At 45.9% G+C, this 15,515-nt stretch overlaps 1 protein-coding gene across 3 annotated transcripts; it reads right to left on the bottom strand.

Moving 5' to 3' along the window:
• Positions 1-1,101: 1,101 nt before the first annotated feature.
• LOC143833194 (meteorin-like protein) lies at positions 1,102-14,860 on the bottom strand. Of its 3 annotated transcripts, XM_077328720.1 has the most exons (5): positions 14,552-14,860; positions 10,487-10,896; positions 8,529-8,588; positions 5,191-5,313; positions 1,102-1,666 (listed from the first exon to the last, which is right to left on the bottom strand). In XM_077328720.1, the coding sequence occupies exons 1-5, from the start codon at positions 14,665-14,667 to the stop codon at positions 1,620-1,622; spliced, it is 756 nt and encodes a 251-aa protein (XP_077184835.1). In that variant the 5' UTR covers positions 14,668-14,860; the 3' UTR covers positions 1,102-1,619. The 3 variants fall into 3 exon arrangements, with proteins under 3 accessions (XP_077184835.1, XP_077184833.1, XP_077184834.1); XM_077328718.1 differs by having other exon boundaries at positions 1,102-5,313; XM_077328719.1 differs by lacking the exon at positions 8,529-8,588 and having other exon boundaries at positions 1,102-5,313.
• Positions 14,861-15,515: the final 655 nt, after the last annotated feature.

Here is a 15,515-nt window from a genome sequence, read left to right as displayed (position 1 = left end):
TCTGCTCGGGCAGACTGCAGTCTTGTGGGAGCGGAAAGTGCATCACGTCAGAGAACCACTTCCTGCCTCCACGACAGAGGATAGTACTGGGCCAGCAGAATGCAGGAGAGGTCTAAAGCATCATGAGATGGATCACAATCACACAGTGCAATTTGATGCACATTTATTCAGGGGCCGGGTTCTTGGTGCCTGGGATTGCAGCCTGAAACACAGTAACGAAGCAAGAAGTCCTTGGTTCAAATGTCAGTAGAACCAGGAATTCGCTAGAGACTGATACTGCTGTGACAGCAGGAATCACACATGGCTTTCCTCATCCCCTATGGACACAGGTCTAGAGGGGAAATATCCTGTCCTTTTAATAGAGGCTAAAAGAGTGGGAGTGGGCAGGTTGAAGCTGTCCATGGCAGGGAGGTAAAGAACATCTACCGTACAACATCCTGTGGAGCAGGACAGTTCCCCTCTTGGCCTACTGGCAATCCTAGCCCCTCCGGCAGCAACAGCATTCCCTTTGCAATGAGGTCAGTAGTAGCCCTGGTTAGTTTCAAGTCCTGGTTGCAAATTCTGGGTAAAGGGGCTACTCCAGTGAAACTGTCCAGAGGAGTTTATCAAAGTCTGCTTTGAAAATCCCCATTTTCCAAGGGTTTTTTTTCCCTTTGTGTAAAAGAGGTTCAGCCTTTTAAGGATGTGCATAGGATCCCCCCGCTGCTTCCATTTCCTTCTTCCTTTCCCCCACGCAGCCCCGCCCCTTTCCCCTCCCCGTCTCCTTTGCCTTCAATTGAGTGGTGCCCACTTCTCAAATAATCAATATGTCAGTTAAAAACATGCCACGGTGTGGCCATTGTACGGCTCCCATTCAAAGTCCATGTCATTTAGACTTTCATTGGCAGCTATTTTGTCCCATTAAGAAGTTCAAGACAGCAATTTGTGAATCCTGCTCAGCCAAGTAGAACTGTGAAAAAAGGAGTTATTTTAAAAGTCAATTAATTGTGGTCTATTGGAGCCCTCCCCATTCACTTTTTTCAGGCCTTGTCACGGGCCCGCATCTGTCAGGTCTGTGTTTCCCAGGCTGCTATCAGATGCTGTTATATTGTAAATAATGGGTTTATTCAAGCTCTTTATTAGACTTTGTGTGGTAGACACATTTGTATATCATTTTACGGTGTAACAATTCCATTTACATAAAATATAGGCAATTATGTGAGCAAGTCCAAAAGCTGTGGGAGGGAAGGAGGCATCGTCCATTAAAAGAATAAAAGCTAACTGAAAAGAAGGAGATAATTTAGGAGAAAATGCCAACACGAGGGATTCATGGTCCCAAAATGATTCGAGCATAGACCAATGTGTGTGTGAAGAATGGGGGAGGGGGATCACACTTAAAACCGCTCAGGGATATTGCCTGAAATGTCACCAATGCTTTATCACTCTTCCAAAAATGATTTCAGTGTTGGATAAATGGTATTTTAGTTTTTAAAAAAAATTAGGGTAGAGCCCACTTTTGATTGAAATGAGCAGTAAATCCTACTTTGAGTAGGTCTGGTTGGATCCAGAATTATCTCCAAAAAAATTCTCATTAAGCAATAGTAACCACAATTACATAAGGATATTCCTAGACGCAAACATTAGTTTTCTGAGCACAATTTGGCTTCTGCTGTCATCCATTCATTCCCTGCAAAGGAACAGTGCATTAATACCCTTGAGGGTCTTGTCCACTTTGGTTGGGAGGAATCTGCAAGCTGCCTTGCCCAAGAGGAGACATGAAAATACGTAGAGAACCTATCTACTTATAACATGACTTGAATGCTTTTGCAAGTTCTTCCACAGGCCTTTGCAAAACAACATGAGCATATTATTTGCCTTCTGCTCTGGGTTCTTTGGAACCAAACCAAAACATGTAGACTCCCTTGCCTTTCTTTTGTTAGATTTCCTAAAACGTTGAACTCGGGCTGCTTCTCAAAGGGCAACGTGAGGCTTTAAATTCTCTGCAAAAGTACTGTATTAAAAATGACCAAACTATATACCGTGGTGGCAGATCTATGCATTGGAAACAAAAACAGGATTGTGTAGAAAGGGGGAGTGCCATTTCACTGCAGTAGCATGTTTGAGCTGAAGGAAGTCTTTATTTATGTATATTTGTGTGATTTATTCACCACCCCTCCCAGCAAAGCCGGGTTTACAACATTTCAATGAAACAACATAATATAATTCATAAAAACAATTATACATTCTGCATTAATTTGTTCCGCCTAAGGACCCCTCCTCCTCCTCTAGCCCAGAGAGCCTTCTTTCAGTCATTTGTGGCCTCTTCTTTTGGAGAAAGAGCCCCGGAATTTGCAGGAAGGTTGCAAACTTCTATCTTAAATTCATGACCTGTTTTCTAGGTGCCTGAGTTAGAGCTGGGTTTGAACATTCAGCCCAGCAGGGATACAGTCTAGTTGGGGTCCAGGGCTTCTGTACAAATGAAGTGCTGCCCACTCTTTACCTGAAAACTTGAGTTGGGAAAGCTGCTGTATACAGCAAATGAACAAATTTGTTCAAGAAAAAAATATGTCCTATGTAAAGCCGGCCTTACAGGCTGCTTCCGTGTTATTTTCAGGGCTTCTACTTACGCTAAAGATTCAGTACTTTTTTTTTGCAACATTCAAAGGCCATCTGTGTCTGAAAAGGCACAAATTTGTCCATTAGCGACTCCCTGACTGCCTTTAGGCCATGCCATACCAATGAATTTCAAACACCACTGAAATGATGTGGCTGACCCAAGTCAAGCACCTGTGAAGCAGTACTAGGTGAATAAAAGGTAATTCCAACAACAGACTGCATGCACAGATTGACTGGGGTGGGCATTAGAATGTCTAACTTTACAGGAGCTTCTAGGGGCTTGAACAGATCTCCAGAATTCCAAGGGTACATTTGTAAAATGGTTATCTATATGAAGTTCTGTTACAACAAAAAGACATAGGACAAGGAAGGGGTTCATAGTCACCATAACACCCAACAGTCCTTCCCTTGGTGCCTGCAGAGCTTTTCAAAAAGTGGGTGGCACCACTGTGAGCCAGGGGTTGTAATTGGTTGTCCTCATTCAAATGAAAAAGCTTTCATTGGGGAATGAGGAAGGCTGGGAAACACCTGGACTTTCCTTAGTTCATGCTTCCATTCATCCTTCAGGCTTTCCTTCTTTCTTGGTGGTATGAGGAGGGGAGGTATTGCATATGAAACTGTTTTATCTTGTCTTCAGGATTATGCTGATATGTGTCTTTATGATATGCTGGCTGCTACTGCATGTTTAAAGAAAGCCATACTTTGTGCTCATACTTTAAAGATAACCTTCTCCCATATGAACCTACCCATACATTTTGGTCATCTTCAGGGGCCCTGCTTTGGTTGCCTCCACCGTCTGAGGCTAGACAGTGGACCTTTAACAGTTGTGGCACCAAAACTTTGGAATTCTCTCCCCAGTGAGATTGTCGGTCTCTCTCTATCAGTGTTTTCCACCAGCAGGTGAAGACTGTTTTGTTTCATTTGGCATATCCCCAATAATATGACTGTCCTCCGCTTGGTGCTGGTATGATCTGCTTATGTGTTTTACTGAGTTACTTAACAATTTTAAATGCTGTTTTTAATTCTTCAGAGGTTTGAATGTTCACCAACTTGGGGGTCCTAATCTGGTGGAAAAGTGGCATAATTTTTTTTTAAGTAAATAAATAAAATTTGGGGAAGTACAGTGGAATCTAACCACACACTTTGTTTAAAGCCAGCAGTCAAAAAGCTCGTTAAAGATTCTTAATGGGCTGTTGGGGGAGGGGAGAGATGTCTTTGCATGACTTTGCAAGGCTGCCTTTTCTTTGCACTCCTACCTCTCTTTCAAATAAGATGCTGAAATTTCCCATTCTGGGGCCTGTGTAGCCCTGCTGATAAAAGCAGTCCTGTTTCGTCTTTACTTTGTACCAGTAAAGTAAAGCAGATGATATGATAGTCCTCCCCTGTTGCAAGATCCCTTCCTTCAGAGATGGCATCTAAAGCAATGGGGTAGGAGTAAGGAAGTGTGCAATGCAGTGGTGCCATGTCTATATTGGGTGCATTTCCAACGGTTGGGAGCTCACAACTCAAACAATTCTGTGTTGGGAATGAAGGTCCTGCCCCAGCAATCATTCACGAAGGCTTTGTTTGGGGAGGAGCTATGGCTCTGTGGTAGAACATCAGCTTTGCATGGAGGCCCTGGGTTCAATCCCTGCTACCTCCAGTTAAATGAAGGACCAGGTAATAAGTATGCTAAAATAACTGAACCTGAGACCACAGAGAGCTTCTGCCAGCCTGGGTACAAAATACTGTCCTTGAGAGACCAAGGGATTGACTCAGGATAAGGCAGTTTCATGGTTTTAGTTCAACAGAAGGGATAACTTTGCAGGCACAATGGGGAAAATGCATAGAAATGCTTGCTCTGTTTGAGAAAACTGTTCTCGCAGGAGCTCTGCTCGGGCGCTAAAGCAGATCTAATGTATTAGAAGGGGGTAGGGAGAAATGTGAAATTTAGTACAATTCCTTTCGACCCCTTTCTCAAAACTCCTGAATATCCACCGGGTCACGTGAATGCAATCTTAGCAGAACTGGGACTCACCCATGACATGAAAATGAGTTTTATTTCAGGGTCATGTGCTCTTTGGAATTCAGGAAGCATGCAATCACTTTTAGAGGCAATCATAACTTTAGTCTTTTCTTAGCTTGCAAAGTGCTTTACGTTCTTGATCGTTTGCCCTTGCTACAATGTTGTGGGGAAGGTCAGTATTCCCAGTGTACAAACCGGACCATAATAATCTGCCAGCCACCATACAGTAGTCTGTGAGAGAGGCGGGACTTATCTAGGTTTCCATGGCGCAAACCTGCCTCTATTCAGTGGGGCACTCTAAAGGAAACGCAGCTTGAATCTTCCACTCAGGTCCCCTTTTCTGATCACATTAAGTGAAAACTGCCCTAAGTCATTTCTTGTCCTCCTCATACACATTCAGTCAAACTGAAACTCACAAGGGTTCGATCCTTTCTTGCTGGCGGTTTGATAGACAGCTCTGACTTCTTTAAACCGAGGGGCACAGCCCAGCCAAGCTTCGCCAAAGTGTTCGTTGCCGGTGAAGAGAAAGTCCCCAGCCCCTTTCTTGACTTTGCACTGCAAGAGAGTCTTGACGGGCCCTTGCCACTCACCGGTTGATTTATCTTCCCGGAAGATCTGGTTTTTCTGCCTGTAAACCTGCCGCACCCCAACTTCCACCTGGGACATGTTATTCTCCACGTCGTGGCTGACGTTTTGGATCGAGCCTCTCACCACTAGATAAGGACACAAGACGGAGAAAAGGATGCTGAAAACGGAGAGGGTTCTTTCCTGTTATTGGCGCTTGCTGCCTCCTAGTGAGCTATGAGACCAAGAGCCTCTCTAGCACAGGAAGCAAACTCTCTATGGCAGCAGTTCTCAAGGTTCTACAGCAGTGCAGTTCTAAGCAGAGTTACACCCTTCTAGGGCCCAATCCGCACATGTTAGATAATGCACGTCCTATGCGCTTTTGCAGCTGGATTTTCCTGTGTGGAACAGGATAATCTACTTCTAAAGTGTGTTGAAAGTGCATTATCCAACATGTGTGGAATGGCCTATTAAGGTCAAAGCACTCTACTCAGGATTGCAGCGTAAGGGGAAGATGGCGCTCTTGCTGCCTTATAATCGTTGTAACATGAGGGGAGGCCCTGTGAACAGAGGTGGGTAGGGCTACCATGGTAGTCTTGACAAGAGAATTCAAAACTTTCTGTCCCCTGAACTGAAGGCCAGCTCTAGCCCTACTAGCTAGGCAAGAAGTGCCCATTACATTAGGGAAGATTCAAACTATTTCTGAGTTAAGAGAGGATCAACCTGATAAACTATGATTACCTTCAGTCGCTAGCCTCTTTTGAAATAACTTTCAATAGGACCAACCAAGATAACGCAGTATGCAGGCTTATTTTAAAGATCATAGCCTGATAGACAGGCTAGTCATACTCCCTTTCCTATGCCCATTTTTTATTTTTGGGTGATTTAGCATCCAGCCTGATTATGAGTTCTGGAGAACTGGAAATGCTCAGTGTTTTTTTTGTTGGCCTTAATAAAATGTATTATATGAGTTTGGGGTTTGTTTACCTGTTTGTTAAAGGTTCTTTTGAGTACTATAGTTCTTTGGCACTATTTAACTGAATAAGATGGTGAGCGAGTCATGATTGGATCTCCCTTGTTTTATTTTTTATGATCGTAGTAGTTATGGAGGTGAACAGTGGTGTTAGGGAAGAATTGCACCGGAACCACAGCACATGGACCCTACCTGCTGTGTTGCTTTGTGGATTTCAATGACCCATTCCGACTTCTCCTCCATTCACAGGCTTATTTCCTGAGTTGGAGGGACATTGTCAAATAGAGGCTAACAGACCCATGATGTTTAGGGTCATCTGAATGTAGCTAGATTTTATTTGCAATTAACAGATTTAATTGAAATTTTAAAATTAGAATTGCAACCTGTTCTGAGCCCCGTTCTGGAGAACGCCTGGTTTTCAGATGTTCCAAACAAATAAACATATAGGACTAACGGAGCAACATTTAGAAGGCATAAACTGCCCCTGACTCTCAGTGGGAAGTGACACTGGACGCAGTGCTCTTGCAAGGACAAGGTTCCCTTTGCATCCAAAATGCTCTCCAATCAAATAATCAATCATAGACTTTTGTTTACAAAATACGAATCATTTAAACCTTTCCCTTGGGGGATAATTGCCTTACCTCACCCACCTCATGCATACAAAGAGCTTATTTAGGCAGATCTCAGGGACTTCCTCGGCTAATCCAATTTCCCAGAGACGCCAGCCTTTTAGCAGAACAGATGTCCTTTGCTCTGCCCCCCTTTCTCCTTTGTGTCAGCATCTTTTCCTCAGATGCAGTCAAGTCTATTGACAAGGCTTAAGGCTCTTGTTCCCCTTGCTCCCTGTTGCTGCTCCACAGCCCATGGCCTCTCAGTGAAGACCTCTGCCTTAAGAACCAATTCACTTTGTTATTTACACTTTCATTAGAACCTATTTTCTCTAATTCCCCCCCCTCAAAAAAAAAACCCCAACCCTTGATGATGGCAATTGGTGAACTCAGGACAGGGATGTCAAGTCATAAATAGACTCTGTTGAAAAGGGTATTTCTTCTGGTCTGTTGGTGCTTCAACTCTAAATGCCCCCCATTGTGTGTCCTTCACTGCCACATCTGTTGGTCACAGTGTGTGTTCTGCGAGTCCAGTAAGGAGGAGCGTGCCTTCTTGGAAATCCCAAAACTTCGTGAAGAAAAAACAATGGGGCTGATTACCTCAGTAAGGAAACCAAGGAGCAAAAGGACCAACCCGCTTTAATGAGCATAAGAAATTGGCCTGATGCATCATTTGGGGCAGTGGTCCCCAACCTGCGGGCCGCGGCCCGGCGCCGGGCCGCAAAGGCCATGGCGCCGGGCCGCGGCTCCCTCTCCCCGCCCCTCCCCCCCCCCGCAGTAAAAGACTTCCCAGGCCGCAAGCTTGCGGCCCGGGAAGCTACTTACTGCGCGAGGGCGGGCAGGGAATCAGGGCCGGGCCGCGCCCGTGCAGGCCGCGCCCGCTCGGCCCGATCCGCGGGCGCGGCCCGCGGGTGCGGCCCGAGCCGTGGGTGGGGCCCGCGGGCGCGGCCGGGCGCGGCTCGTGGGTGCGGCCCGCGGGCGCGGCCGGGCGCGGCTCGCGGGCGCGGCCCGATCCGCGGGCGCAGCCGGGCGCGGCTCGCGGGCGCGGCCCGAAGCATGGGCGTGGCCCACGCGGGCGCGGTCCCTGCGGGCGCGACCGGATGCCCTGCCGGTCCCCAGCCTAATAAAGGTTGGGGACCACTGATTTGGGGGGCACTGCTGAAATAGAGCAAGCGTGGACCTAATCCGCACCCAGTTAGATCATTCCTCCAACTGCCCCAAAATAGCCCAGAGCTTTCCCAAGAAACATCAGGGATCCAATACAGTTGTAAAGAAAAAGTATGAATTATATTAGAATAGGAAAGCAGCCGGAGAAAAAGGGAAATTATGCACCAGTCTTCTGGTTGGATCTCACCTATCGTATCCATGTAAGCAAGGAAGGGGGTGATTTCCCATTTTATTTCCCTTATAAAATAACATGTGATATAAATACTCCAAAAAGTCTTTGCCCAAGCCCAAAATTGTGCATTTCTTTCTACCAGATAAAAAAGGTAAAGTGTGTTCTTTAGCCCCTTGCACATGGGAGTAACTTAAATTCTGATGTTGCATATTATTATGGCACACCTACAGTGCATGATATAGCAACAGAATTTTTAGCCTGTGTAAGTGTCTCAACAGGGTCAGGTTCCTATATTTCTTTGCTAAAGAAAAGATATGTTTGGGGACAAAAAGGAGCTTATAACAATTTGCTAAAGACTTAAGCCAACTTTAACAATCCAACAAGAAGAAGAACTGCAATGCATTAAGTTTAACTCAAGATAACATCTCCTACAGAGACACTTACCGAAGTCACTGCTGCAAATGGCCATGAGAAGTTCCATATTGTCGCAAGGGCGGCACATTGCTAGAAAATACAAACAGCCAACAGAAGACTAAAGGATCTTTGCTAGCAGGCATTTAAATGTGCATGAAGGACACCAAGCCTCGTTCAATAGATAAAGATGGACAGTTTTAGGCCAGACAGTTTTCTGATTATTAATTTTTAATTTGCAAACTGCAACAGAGTCCTAGTTCACAAACGATCTGCAGAATATTGAAATCCTTTGATCTGATAATACTGTACACTAATATTTACTTCAGGTGAACAAAGAGAACCATTCATAAACTTAATCTTCCTTAGTGAAAAGGCTTGCCATTTTCTCACCTATGGACCGCAAATCCCGTCCTTGGCTCCGATCCCCAGCCCTTGAGAAACTGAGGAGCAATCCGGGGGGAAATGGCGGGAAAAATGGCTTCTACAGCGATTGTCTAGGAATTTCCTCATTTTTCTATGTTGTTTTATTATAGGCGTGACAAGAAATTCTTAGAATGTCACTATGAAATGACATCACATCCACCACAGCCACTGTAAAAACTGCCCAGCATTTATCAAGGCAATAGCAGCGAATCTAACAGTACACTAGGGGCCAACCTGGGTTTCATCGACATGTCATGGGAAAGTGCACTATCATGATCATTTGCAGTGGATTGACACCTCCAGGTGGGGAAATCCAGTTGCCAATGATTGCTCTAGGACAAGGACAATGCCCATTGAGGTGCACATGCAGCCCTGTTATGACTGTCCTCCTCCATCGCAACTTGTTGGGTGGTTTGGAGATGATTTTAACTGATTTCTTACCAAGTGAATATACGTGGGTAAATGATCATCTCCAGTGCCTGATGCAATCACTTTTGTTCTCAAATGCTGCAGACTTAGGTAGGAAAACATTGTTTACAAAACCAAAAAGATCCACACAATTTTCATCAGACTACTGTAACTTTAAGAGAAACAGACCCTATGGGCATGATTCTCTTCCAACCCTGAATCTGGTCAACTTGGGTCAAAGGTGGCGAATCTGTGGCATGAATGCCACCCATGTCACAGGCAGTGGGGTTCAATGGCACACTCTCAGGCAAGCTTATGATATTGAGTAGGGGTCAATGACTGAAGGCCTTGGGGCCAACTCTTGCCCACTGAAAGGTGCTGCCTAACTGGCTATATATCCCAGAAGAAAGACAAGAGAGTTATGGACAAAATGAACATCCTGGCAGTCCACAGATGGGGGGAGGAAGCTGAACTGTTGATTCACCTCTAGCTCCTTTCACATTCTTCTCAGGCCTGAAAGTCAAACTTGTTTTCTTGCTTGATTAGAAGCATATGAGTTTTTTTTAAAAGATGTTTTGTATTAGATATTTGCTAGCTTTATTAAGTATTTGCTTTCTATTTTTTGTAAGCTGCTCAAACACTCCCTTTCAGAAAATGAGACAGAAATTTCAGCAAAAAAGATAAAATAAGAACACGGCACAGAGGGCTGAATTGCATTAGCACTAGAGTGGCACCAACACTTTGGACTTGATTGTGTAAGCACCCTTTTTAAACAGATCGGCCATGGGTAACGTGGGGGGAAATGATCCAGGGACTGTGGCCAGTGACCCTCTCCACCCGTGTGTGAAAAGCAAGGCAACTTCTGCTGCTTGGATGGGCATGGGGAAGCAAGGCTGGCAAAACTGGAAGGAGGCATGGAATCCATTTCCTTTGGTGGCTCACTTAACATTTCTGTAAACATGGCACATGCCTTTCTGGTTTGGTGGGACTGCCTGCTTTCATAACTTCCAAAAACCCGTTTTCCCTATTTTACTGTTGTGATGTACTTCGAAACATTTTAAAATTAGGATTTTAACTATCAGCTGCTTTAGGAGACTCCCCGAGGGCCAATCCGAAAGAAACAAAACACGCCCAGCCATTTCTTGGCTGACCCTTACCTTCCACAAGGGCCATCCTCTGGAAGTCAGTGCCTGTGGTGTTCTGGTTGCTAAGCAGCTCGTACTGGAAGCTGGCCGTCCTGCGGCTGATGTCCCGCTGAGGACTGGCCTGTAGGAACAGGGCCACCCGCTGCGGGGTGCGGGTGCTGAAGCAGGACACCTGGCGCAGGTGAGGCTCCTCGGCCTCGCTGACCAGCAGATGAAGCTGCCCCTCCTGCTCCACATAGATGTTGGCCCCTTGAAAGTGGCTGGCGGGCTTGATGCAGACGGCTGTGTGTCGGGCACTTGACAGGTTGGGCTCCAAGATGACGCGGAGGGCTCTTGCCGGGTACAGCCATTCGAGGGAGCCCTCGGTACAGCGGAGGTGAACCTGCTCCACTGCACGCGAGTGGGGGTCCCAGCTCAGGCCACTGCAAATAAATAAATAAATAAATAAATAAATAAATAAATAAATAAATAATGGGGCAGGTGAAGAAGAGGATGCCAGGGGCTATGCCTCCCACAGTATGGACAGACAGACCCGTGGATGTTTTTATTATAGGTGTGTGGCAAGAACCAGCAAAGTTATTTGTTTAGTTCTGATATCTAGTTTGGATCACGTTCACTTAGGGGGGGCTCAGATGGAATCTTTGTCGGGGGCCCAAGTTGGCTCTTGGCAGCCCTGGGGTCAAGGTATATGTGACTCACAAAATGGCTGCATCCATACAATATCAGACATTTTCACTTTGGTTGGTTGTGATCTGGATCCATGGGAAATCTGGTCATGTCCTTATAGTATAGATCTAGCAACCATAATTCACTCTAATCCACACAAGAAGAGTTAATTTTTATATGCTGCTTTTCTACCTGTAAGAGTCTCAAAGCAGCTTTCCTCTCCCCACAACAGACACCTGTGAGGCTGAGAGAGCTCTGATATTACTCCTCTATGAGAACAGCTCTATTAGGACTGTGACTATTCCATGGTCACCCAGCTGACTACATGAGGAGGAATGGGGCATCAAACCCGGCTTGCCAGATTAGAAGCCACCCCTCTTAACTACTACACCAATCTGGCTCTGGCACAACATATACAGCAGCTGTGAATACACACAAGTCTCCACAGCCTATCCTGTTTTTGAAACTTTCCCAATTTTATCTTGCAATTAGAAAAGGATGGCAGGAGGTGGCAATAATCAAAAGTCCAAAGCTCTCTTGCTGTGTGGAGCTAGTTGCAGAATTCCCTGCGTTGTAGATTTTACTCCCATTCTATAGCTGAGATCCTTTCAAAAATACCTTATCACTGCCTGTAGTTTTAAATGACATATCATAGGGTGAATATCATATATTATCTGCCAGGGACCATTTGTGTGAGTATACAAGCTTGAGAATCAAATGTGTGAACATCTGCATGGCTCTCTTGACTGGATGGCTGTATCCAGCATCCAAGGCCACATATGTAGACCTGGACACCCCACCTGGAGCCCTGAAGTGCTTGGGAGAAAGGCAAGTATATTGGGTTGGAGCTCTGTGTGCACCACATGGATGGTCAGAAACAACCGGCTGCTCAGTAGAGGAGTGCAGGGACTGAATAAAAACTAACCCACAGCAATGGTGTATTTCTCCAGGTATGCATGGGGCTTTGAATGGCAGACACAGAAAGACCTACCATTAATGTTACAATTAATTTTCTTGTTAGATTTGATCCAGCCCTTCCTTCCAGGAGCTCAGGATTACACATATGTGGTCCATGCTCTCCTCACAAAAACCCTGTGAGATAGGTGATATTGGTCCAAGTTTGCTTGGGCCAAGGTTGTGGATCAGGGGGCTTCTTGCAGAGTGGGAACTTTGATCCTAGGTGTTCCCAGTCCTGGGCCCATTCTGCACACATTGGATAATGCACTTTCAATGCACTTTAGAAGTAGATTTTTCTGTTCTGCACAGGAAAATCCAGCTGCCAAAGCACATTGAAAGTGCATTATCCTATGTGTGCTGAATGGGTCCTAGTCTACCATTCCACTGACTACATCCCAGCATGGTGCCCACTTCCTTGCTGATGTGCTTTCTTGTGCCCACTTCCTTCTTTCCACAAACATATTTCCCCAGGATATACCATATCCTGGCTTCCCTCCATCTCTTGGGAGAACAAATTTAGAGACCAATGATATGAGATTTTGTGTGCATGCACACTTCCACAGATAGAATCTCATAGAAATGTCATTGCTTCTCTTTAGAGAAGCAAATGCTTTAGAAGAATCCAGGAGGCATCACATTTTTATCTGCAGGGAGTATCCCTACAGAAACAGTTCTTTTCATCACAGCAGGATGCTTGGCTTGGAAACTCCTAATATTGTACGCCCATGGCAGCTGCTCAGTAGGGGTGCCTACTCAGTGTCCTTGAAATTCCAAAAGTGCCCACAGGCTCAAAAAAAAAAAAAAATAGGGACCGTTGAATTACACCATAGTGGTTGTTTCCACACAGGTTATCTGCCCCAGGTTTGATGTTGGTGGGAAGTGGTTTTTCCTCCCTTATTTCCCCACAGCATTACGGTACACCCCCTGAGATTTCCCAGGTTTTTCTGCAGTCTTTCTCAGAGTTTTTTCTTGAGCTTTTCCCAAAGTGTTGAGACAGATACAGCACCGCCACAGATGGCTGCTTTGTGGGTAGGGGAATCTAGATTCCCCCAGTCCTGTCCATATGGCAGCCATTTTACATGCCCTAATCCTGAATTGCAAGGGAAAATGGTATATAAATACAAACAAACAAAAATAGCAATTATTTCTTCCCTCAATCACCAGCAGACCTTTTCCTTTTTAAAATCAGAAACTGAATATTGTTACATTGTTAGAATGATATAACTATCTGTTTATCAGTGTCTCAATTCTTAACTTTCAGTTATTTTTAAATAAAGGTAGCTCCTTTTATTACAGAACTATAAAGGGAAATGAATATATTTACTACTAAGCTGGACATTCATACAATCTGATGTATGGATTGTTATTTTACGGTTCTTATGAAACAACAGTTTTTAATTGCCAACTAAATAGACACCCGTAAAACACCATCGATTGTCACACATGGCTTTTGAATATCTAATATTTAAAGCCAACATCAAATATGACAAAATATTTTATTTGCTAATTTCATGGCACTGGAGCATATTATGGACTGGAGCATGTCCAGTTTTATTTACGTATTTAATAATTGTAAGAACTCAGTTGCGTTAAACTAAGAACTAATCATAAGTAGCACTTTAAGAATAACACTCTTTCATTTCTGCTCAAATTTAAGAAATAACCCAGACAAAGTTTTCCCTTTTAATTGATTTCAGTGGGAGTATTAATCACTCTGAAATGTCATGAGATATAATAAAGCAATGAGCTCTATTCACTCTTAATCAGGTTTTTTAAATGAGACTCACTTCCAGGAAATTGTTTTTAGGATGAGTCTAAAGCTGGCAGGTGTTTCCCCTGAAATTTGCCCATTCTCAGAAACCTAACTCGAACAAACAAATGTTGATTAACTCCATTCAGTTAATGGCAAATTATCAATAAAAATTAGAACTTATATATCATAAAATAAATTATAATACAGTCACAACAGAGCACTTTGAAAACCCTTTGATTACTCGGGAGTTAAGGAAGCGCTTTTGATTCTCTTCTGGTTAAATGGATGGGACCTTAAACCTGCTCAACTTAGACTGGATTGTGTTGGTAAAGTTCATTAGTTGACTCAATGACACCAGTCCCGTTTGAATGGAGAGCCCGATTCTGACATTGTAGGCGGCTAAGAGCGATGGGGTCATTGGACATCCCACATGGATCAGAGGTACTGATAAACTTCGGGCTCAGTTACCCGGCGGGGATTTTGCATGCCACGCCTGCTCGGCCATGAGAATCCATACCGGTGCCCATTTACATTCCAACTGGGGGGGGGGGGGGCAAGAGAACCAGACCCCCTATGCCATCCACCCAGGGAGATGCTTGCCTGGCCCCATCTAAGGCTGCACCCGCACTTCGTGGGTCGCCACCCTTGAGCCCTGAGTGTCCCTGCGAGGCCTCGGCCAGGCGAAAGGCGATGCGGCTTACCTGCCCTTCCAGCTGCAGTAGTCGGCGGCGCATGGCTGGAGCAGCAGCAGCCAGAGGCGCAGGAGAGCGAGCGCAGAGCGCCTGCTCCGGAGCGCCCGCCACGGCAGGGAGGACATCGGGCGGTCTCCGAGCCGGCGCCAAGAGGGGACAGGCAGGCAGGCAGGCAGGCTCCCTCCTGCGAGGCCGGCTGGGCGCTTTGCAGAAAAGGGGGGGAAGGAGCCAGCTGCATGGACTGAAGGGCTGGCCCTCCTACGCAGCCGCCCCCCCCCCGCCCGCAACGCGTTTCAAGGAGCGTAATCTGCGGTTGAGTTGACAGATGTCCCTTATTCCCAACCCCCCCCCCCCGCCGTGCCCCTGCGCTCCTCCTTACTCCAGAGCCTCACAACACGGCGACAGACCCCCACCCGCCGTGGCTGCTCTTTGTCTCAGAGCGCCCCCTCCCCACGGGCACCGGGGAGGCTACAGCAGGAGTCTCTGGGCACCTTGAAGACCAACAACGTTTTGTTCCAGGAGAAGCCTGGCCGGCCTGGCGAGTCCTTCCCATGCTGTGAGTGGAGCCTCCCCTAAGCAGAGGGCTCTAGCCCGCTCAGCCTGATGACGCTTCCGCAATATTTTGCGCTGAGGCTTTAAGAGGGCACAAGAGCGCCCTGTGCAGTGGCTGCCTGCCTTGACCCGCTGGCCTCCCTGGCAGGATCCACCCACCGACTCCAAAGGCCATGGTAGGAAGAGCAGGACATCAGTCTAACTCTGCTTTGAATAGATTCCAGTGGGGAGCCATGTTGGTCTGAAGCAGCACAACAAAACAAAAGCAGAGTCCAGTGGCACCTTTAAGACCAGCAAAGATTGATTCAGGGCGTGAGCTTTCGAGTGCTGAGGTTTCCTCAGACTGTGAACTGACCATCATGAGGAGGGCTTGCACTCGAAAGCTCACGCCTTGAATAAATCTTTGTTGGTTTTCAAAGTG

This window comes from Paroedura picta, chromosome 3 (genome assembly GCF_049243985.1).
Source record: "Paroedura picta isolate Pp20150507F chromosome 3, Ppicta_v3.0, whole genome shotgun sequence".
Taxonomy (NCBI): Eukaryota; Metazoa; Chordata; class Lepidosauria; order Squamata; family Gekkonidae; genus Paroedura; species Paroedura picta.
The sequence above is the reverse complement of the archived record's forward strand: the minus strand, read 5'-3'. Positions and strand labels throughout refer to the sequence as shown.